General features: G+C 41.8%; 1 protein-coding gene across 1 annotated transcript in view; it reads right to left on the reverse strand.

The window, feature by feature from the left end:
- The window catches only part of BARX2 (BARX homeobox 2), a 36664-nt gene extending 25227 nt beyond the window's left edge, over nt 1–11437 (reverse strand). Inside the window, exon 1 of the mRNA XM_075034907.1 lies at nt 10934–11437. Within this exon, the coding sequence (XP_074891008.1) occupies nt 10934–11132 (199 nt within the window). The 5' untranslated portion in view covers nt 11133–11437. The remainder of the gene's footprint in view (nt 1–10933) is intronic.
- Between the last annotated feature and the right edge of the window lie 250 nt (nt 11438–11687).

The following is an 11687-nucleotide window of genomic DNA, read 5'->3' on the forward strand; positions in this document are numbered from 1 at the left end:
TGATTACGTTACTGGTTTCTATTTCAGGGGGACTTTTCATATTTTTTCCTCTTTGAGCCACATGAATAAACGCAAGCCAGAGCACTAGGCCTTCCTAAAGACATCTAACGTTACGCAATTATACGTATGTGATACATACAGCATGCAAGCAGATACTTTCCATAAGAAAGTACCACCACTGCTAATTTTGCTTCAAAGCCGACAGGTTAATCTGTCGTAGAATACCCTATTTAAGTAACCACAAGCATATCACATATATTTCTGTGTCTTGCAATAGAAAAGGAGATGCTTTTATTAAGGCTTCAACCCTTCTGTGCTTACACAACAGTGTTTTGGTTTTTAATGTATAAACATAGGCTGTATGCTAGATGTGGCAATAGGTACCTGTACACTCAAAGTTACAGGGACTTGGTCTTGCTTCAACATTAGTTCTCAAGATGTCTGTTAAAATTTAATTCAGATGAAATCCAACCCCTCTAAGGTGAAATCCCAGGTAAAAAAAAAAAAAAAAGAATTTGCATCAGCAGGAAAACTAGCCATTAACTATCCTGTAACTTGCAAGATAATCATTAGTAGAAATATCCAAGGCCAAATGGTGAGCCAAGTGTTTAAAGATGACTTGATGACTACATTGAAAAACTCTCTTATTTTGAAGAAAATCCACAAAATGAGTAGCAAGATTATCTGAGTTACAGGGAAAATACAAAAGCGTCCAATTCAAATCCTTCTTTGCATCAGTAGTCCTGTTGAAGGTAGCCAGTCAACTGCATGAATAAAAAACACTGGCATGTTAAAGAATATACAAGATAAGACCCGAATATGCACATACAAACACGCTTTAAGGTCATTGTTAAAGTTGTTGCACCGAATCTCACAGAAAAAAAGAGCATATGTATTTGTAAATTTTCTGTCATCACATTTTCAAAGGGAATTTTATTTTTGTTATATAGGAAGTTTTGGAAAACTGTTTTTCTCCTTCCTTCAAAAAAAAAAAGAAGTGTGATTTTTTTTTTTTTTTTTACAGAAAAATGAAAAACAAAGCAGAGATTTTGCCTGGGAGCTGTGAAGGGTAGCATTCTTTCAGGTTTTGTGTTCTAGATAGAGCTCAAATATTCTGGAAATAAATACTGCCAAAACCATAGTTTTATAAAAATCTTGTACAGGGGAAAAACACTATTTTCCCACTCATCATGTATGCCAGGATATTCTTCTAGAAAATGTCATCTTATTTTTACTGAAAGTCATTTCTTCTTACTGAACTATATATATTTATGCTCTACAAAAGTGCTAACTATGAAGGGGTATGCACAGACCAGTCAAAAAAAGGAAATTAATGGCAGGTGGTGGGGGGCTGTGTAATAAGGAAGAGACGCTGGACTGCCTTTCTGTGTGGCACACTTCAGAGAGAAATACAATGATATTGACCCCAAGAACACTACCCCTCATGAATTCTCATCAGGTAGCTGGGAGCAGAATCAAATCTTCAGCATCCTCATGGCATATGGTCCACCAGCATCACCCAGACCCCACTGGGGGCCAGGATATGTTCAGAGGACACGTGAGAAGCAGCAAGTATATAACTTCATTTGCAACAGCAGGATGTGTTAACTGCAGTCACAAGAGATTTGAATACCAGTGCAGAGGTCCACGTTCGGGAAGATAGAGGATTTTTTGGGGAAAGGCTGTTCTTCCCACTTCCCTTTAGTTACTTAAATGGGTCTCAGCGCCGAGTACCCGAACACCTGTCCAAAAATCAGCAACTGGTAACTTGGTGTTCTTCCGAGCTGTGCTCTGGCCAAGAGAAATGAGGGAGAAGGTGCCAAGAATCTGTCAAACCGTAAAGCTGCAGGAGAGGAAAATGGAAAATATTAAGTATTTACTGTGTTAGCCAGGTCCTAACACCAAATCTCTCTATATTTTTAAAGATGTCATTAAAATGTAGCTTTGGGAATTTCACATCACTCGACAAGGACTAGAAGTCTCTCAGCACGATTCTCCCCAAGTGCTAGGAACACAAGAAATAACAGATAACCTGGGGAGGTGGGGAGGAATCCATCTCCAATATTTCCCTGGATGGTAACATTAATACGACCTCACGATTTATTGCCGCTAAGCTACTCTGAAACTCTCACGTTCATCTCACCCATACAATCCATGGTGGAGCAATCAGACACACCAAGGCACGGAAACTGTTCCTAGCAGAGCAAGAAACATGAGCGATGCAAAGAGGGCACACTTTCCTGTGTAAGTCAGTGTGAGTGGACACTGTCGTGCCCATCAGGAGGAGGCATAACTTGGTCTGTCTCATCCGAGTGATGCAATGCTGTGCTCCACTCCCTGCCGAGTAAAAGTGTACGTAGGACATCGACTGCTCAGCTCCCATGAGCTCGTTCTTGTGATCCTGTTCTGTTAGGGACTTTGTCTTGACTTACAGAAATACAGCTGAGATCACAAACCAGGTCCTAAACTTTCCAAGGAACTATTACTTCCTAGCAAATGAAGCTCGTGTTAATGTGTTCTGGCTTCTGCAGTCCAGCTGGAGCAATTCTTAAACAGAACTGACTGAAAATGTTTGGTTGTAAATTCCTTTAATCAAAAAAGAAAAAGAAAAAAAAGAAAATTTTTCAATACACAAAGTAATTTCATTGCTTTGCCAAATGTCTCATAAAAAGGAAAGTGTTAGAAAGTTTTGTTTCAGCCCTGAGAAGATATGTTTTCAATATTTTATTCCAGATCAAGTATATTCACTGATCTGATTTCCACCCCCGCCACACACTTTTTAAACCTTTAACTTGCCAAGATAAATCTAAACCATTTTGCTTCACTCTGAACTGAAAAGGGCAAGCGATCATTTTTTTCTTCTATCTACCAACAAACCAAAACATCAGTTTTTCTGACTACTCCTAGTATTTTCACTTTGATGTAATGAAACTTTGTACATGGTCTGCAAATGCAAAGCCCAAGTTTCCAGTTCCTCCAAGCAGGGCTGCACAGTCTCCTCTAACTGGACAAGATATCAAGGGAATGAGCATAAGAAATAGATCATCAGAATCAAGAAATTAAGATCATCTGAGCAACAGTGAGCAAGAGCAGAGCCTCTTTCTGACCCAGTAAATGCCAGCAGTGGATTAAGAAGCAACTCTTAGAGAGTGTACTGAGCAAGTCATCTACAGAGATCAATTCCTGATGTGACGATCAATTCCAGATGATCAGCTCTGCCATCTATCGTGTGCAGTTGCATGCAAATCTTCCTTCCTCACAGGCTTGCATTGAGGGCATGGAAGCGACTTAAAAGTCAGAAAGGCAGAGATTTCTTTCAATCGTCCAAGCCTGCTTACAACAGTCTTATCAGCATTAAACCCTTTCTGAAGGTGGATCCACAACCTCCCCCAATCAACACACTGCCAAGATTATGATACTGTGAGCTGTCCTTCACCATGCTCTGTCACTGGAAAATAAATGTAATGCTCAACAGAAGTAAAGAGAAAAGAAAGAAAAATTAAAAACAAAAAGTCCCCTTAGCTACTGCTCTGCTCTGTTCCCCGTAGCTTGGCGAGTTGACTGGGAGCTTCACACAACTTGTTGGTTCGAAACAGTCTCACTTCTTTTTCCCCAACTTCCTCAGTGAAGATTCCTGCCCTTGCTCACACCCAGCTGGTACTGAAGGCAGCAATGCTGGGGGACATTTATTCTGCCAGACAAGTCTGTCTTTTCCTGCATTTTACAGCAGCAGGTTGAATAAAAGTCGTAAAAATAATAATCGCAACAACTTGAGAGCTGTGGCGCTAGGTCTGTATTGCACAGGCTCCGAGAGCAGTGTCCAAACAGAGGATACTTTTCACAAATCTACAGCATTTAAACCTAAAACAGCCTGTAAATGGATTTAAACTGTGCTTCAGTGCAAACCATGAGGCTTTAGAAAATAAGGTATAGGTGTCAATTTTCCCAGTGGAATCCCACATTCATTAATACCTCCTATTATAGCATTCCTCCGCAATGCTTATTCATGCTTAACCACAACCACAAAGCTGATTAGTTTCCACGGTAGGTTTTATTGCAATTGCTGGGGTGTGATTTTCTGCTTTGTTCCATGTAGTTTTCCCTTTCATTAATTTCTTTTATTCACTATTAACTGTACTGAGATACAGACAGCAAAACTCAGTTTTGATTCCAGATTTTTTAATATCTAGCATTGAAACTTCTTTAGAGCCAGATTTCCTTGCTCAGCCTGTTTTCAAATTCAGATTCTGATCTGGCTTTGCTTCTGAAATACCACCTCTAATATTGGATACAATCTGACGGAGAAAATTGACCCTCTTCTCAGATGGTATAGTTATTATTAGCCAGGCCATTATTATTCCTCATATGCCACTTTTTGGCATTTCTGAATTATGTTTTCTACTAAAGACATCAAAACATGTAAAAACCAAGGCAGACATCCTGAAAAACACCAAGCTCTTTAAAATTAAATTTTGTGCCCAATCTTCAGCAATTACAGATAAATCTACTTCCAAAGACTACAGCAATTGTTCAGTTTACCTCAGCCGATAAGCTGGTCTTCAGCGTGATTGCTACAGAAAGACTTCTTCTTATAGGGCTAAAATGGACAGGGAGTTATTTGGCTGAGAGTTTTGAGAAAACTCAGACTTCCCTGAGACTGCAGCTGAATAAATCATGCTACAGGAGCGGGGAGACAGTCCCGACAGCAAATTCTGACTTTTCTAGGTTTTCAGGGGAGCACTCCGAGACATCAGTGTAAATGTGACTGCATCTTCTAGGATCTGTATGCAGTAACACCATGTCCAAATTATCTTACATTTTTATTAAGAATATTCAATAGCTTCCTAATACTGGATCAGTGACAACTCCAGAAGCAAATTTTTCAGGATTAATAGATTTCCTTTGTCATTTCACCTTTACTTTTTGCTATTAAACTATAGAACTATACTGATCTTTGTAAGCTAAATCCAATAAACATACGGAGTTTATAACAGCTTTTTTTTTCTTCTTATGTTTGCACAAATAATCATAAAAAATCCCAAACAGCATCGCAGCAATACAGATTTCCACACAGAGACACTTACAGCTTTGCAATTTATGTTGGCACCTATCAGTCCCTGCTGCCGTATAAACGAGCATATTCATTTTGGCCTGCTTCCCTCAACAAATACATTTTGGGACACAGGTCTTTAACGGACCTCGTGAGACATCAAGTCCCAGCTCCTGCCACCACAGGCACACATTTAAGACATCTAGGGTCTCCTGAGCATCCACTTCACACACCGCAAGACCAAAACTCTTCCCAACGCCTTGTAATAATGACTGGGATGCCACAGCAAACCCTTACATCTGCAGCATACTGGGGGATGGCGATTCAAGCCCAGCTGAAGATGGGAGGGCTGGCGGGAGGCTGGGCACGCTCAGGTTTGAGTTAGCCTGGTAGAAGGTATAGCCACAACTTTGTATTAGCTTTAGTTAACGGGATTAATCCAGCTGTTATGTTTCAGATAACGCGCTTTGAACGGATGGCATCTCATTTTTCCCCACGCTGGGACATACACTACACGGATTCCCCTTTCGTTTCCCACAGTGCCCTGCTTTCCCCCAGGAACTCCGTAACAGTATCCATTCAATTTAAAGGAAAAAATTCTGCAAGTATTTGAGCAAAAGAAATGGCTTCCACTCCAATTTTAAATAATGTCCCAGAGCAAATTCAAACCTTGCCTATATCAAGGCCTTTTTGAAGAGAATCAGAAGGAATCTTGTTGTGAGGTCACACATAAAAACTGAGCTGTTTTAAGATGCAATAAATCTACTTTCTCACCATGGTTTCCTAAAAAGGCTGACAAGACTGACTGAGAACCAGAAATATCAAAGCTCACACTTTATCGCACAAGCAATGATTCCCCGCAGGCCCCAGTGGTTGCAGGGATCGCTTAGTTTCATCCAGAAAACATCAAATATAGCAGGAAAATGACAGCTCAAAAAAACTTTGGGATAAGCAGTTCCCAATTTAATCCTAAAACAAAACAACAGAAGACAGACAAAAGAACTGGAAAAGAAGAAATCAAGTGATGGAACAATTCTATGCTAAATACCTGCCTATGTTAAAACCCCAATTGCACGAATACTGAACAAGGTCTCATGCTCAAAAAAAACCCAAACACCAACCAACCAACCCACCACCAAACCAGAAATTTCAAGGAAGCAAACGATAATTATCAGTGTTCTTTAAATGCAACTTGTACTACAGACTAGGAAGCAGAGTAGCAAACTTTCAAAAAGATGTAAACAAACTAAGAAAATTAAGGTCATGACCACTTCCAGAAGTTGTGGCACTTTTAAATATACATAGAGCAGTATAATCCCCTTGAACACAACTCCCCTTACACAGGTGTAAATATTTTTATATCAAAAGAGTTAATTCTCTCAGAAGACAAGTAAGGCCACACCGATATAATGCATCTTTGTGCCCGTAAAACTACATTCATGCAAGGTGTTGTTCTAGTATAGCGACTGTAGCAGATGAACGAGAAAGCAGCGCAGTCCTGCCTGAGATATGTACTAGTAAAAAGCCTTCGTGTAGAACGGAAACAAATTACACTGATGTTCACTGGGATTTAAATTATAAGTCACTAAGATACTTTCAAATTTGAGGGTTTTTCTATGAGCTCTGGAATAGGTCCTGATAGAAACCTGGTAGAATACCAGCTCTATGCCTGGCATACACAGCATAAACAATAAATAATCTGTACTACCAACTTTGCTAAAATAAACTGAAGACTCTAAAAGCTCTCTCTTCAAAGAGACAATGCAATTCTTTTTAATCCAGCCATCTCAATTCATTTGGATAGTTTAGAAAGGACATGCAAGACCAATATTGTTGATTATTAATACACAACGTCATGAGTTCCACTATCGCCAGGGACAGCACACAACTTCCCCCCCCCCAAGTCCTGGCCATGACCACCCTGGCTTTTATTTTTCAAGCGGTTTTAGTTACTTTGATAAATATAAAGCATTTCCAGTTTGACCTCGTACCATCGTCCTGACTGACAATGTCCTTTGATTCTTTATCATGCCCAGAACTACAAATATGGCAATTGGATTTTGAATGTATCGCGAAACCAAGATTTTAAAAAATCCAGGAAACAAATCAGAATTGGTATAGACTCACCTACAAATATTTTTAAATGTAAAATTGAAAAATTATATAAAGACAATTTGAAAAGTGATTCCTATAGGACTCTGCTCAGTTGAAAAGCAACCTTCAGAAATCAGTGTAACAAACCAAGCACAGTATACATTAACACTATAATCATAACTTATACAAATTAATTAGATATGACATAATATGAAAAGCCAATAAAAAAATACATATCATGAAACAAAATAAATAAAGTTTTCACTAAGTCATCACAATCCAAAAAGTCATAAATCAAAGAGTTATTAACCACCATCTGAAAATATTTTTGGTTTCTTTTTTTTTTTTAATCATAACGGCTCTGAACCTGGGCTAGCATTTTGTTACAGATTCAGTATGAGTGCAGCCTTGTTTATTAGGCTCAACGAACACCACAATACATGTTCATACACCAAATTTTAAGCTGGTGACGGATCCTTTTTACAGGGAATTGCGTTTTTCTTTCCAAAGAAAAATTTGGCTGGGACTCGTTCCAAGCTCTTCGCAATGGGAATCTCCCCAGTGAGAGCTCGGAGCTTTGCATTAGACCTCCTGAATGCTCCTTACAACTAAAATGTCCATCTTCTACCTCACGATGCACAGGAAAAGTCCCGAACGTCCTTCTACGCCCCATCCCCCTCTACTTGACAAATTTGTTTTGTCCCAATTCAGCTGCACATGCTTAAATATTTAGCTTTTGATCATAGCCGAAAGAAAAAATATTTTCCATTTGGTTACCAATGTTTTACAGATCTCTTCACTTAACAAAGGATGTTGTTAAACACACATGCTGCACAACTGCAACATTTTACATCTTTCAGCTCCAACTAAATTATATAGGCATATCGGACTTCTCTGACTTCACCCAAGATGAAAGAACTATTAACTCTTCAGCCCATGAAAATGCCTACAAATTTGACTCCTGACTTGAGAGAAAGCTGTGCCGCTGAAGAGAAGTTCAGCTGAAGTAAGTAATTACTCATTACTGTTTCAAAGACGCCGAAGTCTCAGCTATGACTAAACTGGCAGGGTAAATTTCTGTGATTTAGGTTAACTCATTTTTTTAGACCACAAAGAGACTAAGTGCTCACTCCCTTCTTGATTAACTCAAGAGACAAAGGAAACGCAGGCAATAAGCATTTAAGCCACAGTGCTGTAATTCTGCAGTCTTTAGTCCCTAAGTGATTTGGGGGTATTTTTGTTTGTTTGTTGTGTTTTGGGGTTTTTTTAACAGATCTGTACTGGGTATTTTTCAAATTCTTTCACATTTAGTTATCCTTTGTGGTACTGTCCATTCCTTAGACAATGACAGAATTTCCTTTCTTTTATAATAAAAAAAATTCCCATTACCTAATACATACAGGACTTCAATCGTACCTATAAACCTTAGAAGGCTTACAATTTGGAAGCGTTGACTTTTGTAGCAGTTTCTTTTATGGTTTTAATCCTGCAAGCAAATCTCTCTGTCCTTCACTTCTCAAGCACTGCAACTCCACAAAGCTTATTCCATCAGAAGCAGATATTCACAATCCACCCTGACACAGGGACAGGCCAGAGCTTGGGCTTGGGCTAGAAACACAACCTTGAGGGAAAATTCATTAAAGATCCCAGGCACAAAGAGAAATAAGGCTTTAAGAGAACAGTAACCACAAGAGTCTTGCTAGCATCACTCAGAATCCACTGCTGAGTCATTTGAGGATTATTAATGATTATTTAATGAATATATTAGTCTTGCAAAGACAGTGTTTGCTATACTTGACACAGATTAAAAAAAATGCTCTCTTTTTTCCCATGGGGGTGGTGAGAGTCAAAACAGCTGCTGGGACGCACCCCACCCATCAAAAATACTGAGGATCCCTTAGCCTAAAGGTGACATTCAACCCGTATTTTTTGACGCTGAGTTAGTCGTACATGCTTCTGGATGTTGGTAAATATTCAGGCTAATATTCCTTTTGGGTGCTAAAGGGAGCTTTCTTTTCTAATGCTTCCTTTCTGTACAGAAAGAGATAGAAATCTCTTTCCTTGTCCTGGCAGATTGAGGTCTGTGGAAGTCACGCCATTGACTCCAATGCGAGCAGAATCGGGCCCTCTCCACGTAACTGCAAGCTGCCACACACTGAGCCCATTTGGGACGTTCATGCCTATTTTGGCCAAGCACTCAATTTCACTGTCTACGCAGTAGCGAGGGATCAGCTCTGAAAAATTCCCTTGTCAGCAATATCTTGATTAACAACCAGCTCTTCTTGTATAAAAATATGTCAGCAATTAGTTAGAGAAGGCAAGGAACGTCACGCACAAATCGATCGGAAGAAATAAATGTTGAATGAGGATCACACCACTCATGTAACTTCTTCCCAGAAGCTGGTCATCATGGGTCTTAATTCTGACCCGGCCTCCTCATCACTTCTGGATCTTTAATAATTAGTATATACAAAATAAATATTGAGGTTGGAGGAAGACTTATGCTTGGACCAAGGATTTACTCTACTCGGGAAACCCTTAGGTAACCTAACAGCAAGTTTTCTATTAGCACAGCTCCTCTAAGACCCGAAAAGTTCCTTCTTATTTATATTCAGTGAAGCATTAAAAACAAAACACCAAACCTAAGCCAAAGTGCAGGCCTTGAATTTTTAAACACACCTTAATACAAACGCAGAATGGACATTCCCAGGAAAGAGAAAGGAAAACTGCAATTTTATGACCTCGAAATATAAATTATTTTACCAGGAATTAGTCCTTTAAAAATATTTTTCAACAGTTACGATTTTTTGAAGAACGTATTTTTAAGTTTCAGTTCTATCATCTGCTTCTCTTAAGACATTAGGTGCCACCATTGGAAGCACGGCCTTATGGGAAGAATATAAATCTGGAAAACTACCTACTTCACCAGAAAAAAGAAGGATTTTTTTTTTCTTTTTTGTTTTTAATCTGGAATGCATTATAAAAATGATATTTTTACTTTTACTGTGGATTTTTAAAAGCTCAAATTACACCAATATGTTTGTGAAATTCAATAACGCCCACAGTCAAGACCCAATCGCTCTTTTTTTTGCCTTAAAATCAGTGGTGTCTGTCCAGGACAGAGATGCACTTGCATGGCTTTATTTGCGGTGTCTATGTCTGCAAAATCAGGAGGAGTATTTTCACATCTGCTCTGTTACAAAGAGCCTAACTTCTTTCAAAGGAAGAGGGAATTTAGGGTAGAAAATCCTGCGCCTCGATAGCGGTTTTTCTCCTTTTTCAAATTTTCTATTCGCTTCTCTGCGCTCCCACAGACGGCAATGAAAAACCCACGGACGGTTTCAAGGAGCGCAAGATCACGGCCGCTTCCTAACGGACCTGCGCTCCCGTGAACCGCTTATCATTTCCACCGGTTATTTATTCGCCCACACCCCGCGGGAGATGAAAGCCGAATCCCACCGCCGCACGCCGAGACGAGCAACGCGGCCCTCGAGCTTTAACACATGCCATCTTCCCCCTTCCCTGGAAAACAGCGGGCGCAAACGCAAACCCGTTGGGGCCGGGGCGTGAAAACTCGGGGTCGTGGCAGGGACCGGGTTTGACGGGAGGGTCTCCTCCGCTTCGGAGGAGGGGGACGCGCAGGACTTGGCTGGCCCCACCGAGGCAAGAGAGGTTTGGCTCGCAAACCGGCCGCCCCGATGCATCGGCAGGGGGGCTGCTCCGCTCCCCTTCCCCTGGGAAGAGCCCCCCCCTCCCCGAGCAGGGTGCGGGGCGGGTTGCGGGGCTTACCGGCGCAGGAGTGCAGCGGTTTGGGCCGGACCAGGAGGGACGGACAGACGGAGTACAGAGAAAGTTTCTCGAAGTAATCGCAGGTCTCCTTGGAGAGGATCTCGTCGATCATGAAGGTCTTGTAGCGCCGCCTGCCTGCCTTGGGGCGGCCGGCCGAGGCCAGCCGGGGCTGCGCTTGGGCTTGGGGCTGGCAGTGCATGGCGGGGCGGCCCGCCGGCCCCGGGGCTGGGGGGCTGCGGGGGGCTGCCAGACCCGCGGCCGGTCGCGCATGGGCGCCCGGCGCCTCCGAGCGCTGCCCCCCCGGCTGCCGCCGCTGCCGCCGCCGCCGCCGCTCGGCTGTGTTGTCTTGTCTGCTCCGCTCCGCTCCCCCCCTGCGCTCGGCGGCGCCGGGCTCCCCCGCTATATAAACCTTCCGATAAGCATCTCTCCACGGCCTTTTTAGGACGCTCCGGCTGTCAATCAGGGAGCCCGCTGCTCCCCGCCGAGCACCATTGTTACCCTGCGCCGGGCTGGGAGGATCCCGCCGATCCTCTCCCCTCCCTGCTCTCTATTTTAAGATACTGGGGTGTGTGTCTGTGTCTTTCTCCCCCCCTCTTTTTTTTTTTTTTTTTTTTTTTGGTGCAAAACTGGAGAGGTTCCAGATTGGGGCTGGCTTGCCTTTTTTTTTTTCTCTCCCCTCCCCTTTCTTCTCTCTCCCCCCCTCTAGCCTGTAATTTAAAAAATTAAAAGCGCACAGCCCGCAAATGCGGACTGC

This window comes from Buteo buteo, chromosome 9, assembly GCF_964188355.1.
Source record: "Buteo buteo chromosome 9, bButBut1.hap1.1, whole genome shotgun sequence".
Taxonomy (NCBI): Eukaryota; Metazoa; Chordata; class Aves; order Accipitriformes; family Accipitridae; genus Buteo; species Buteo buteo.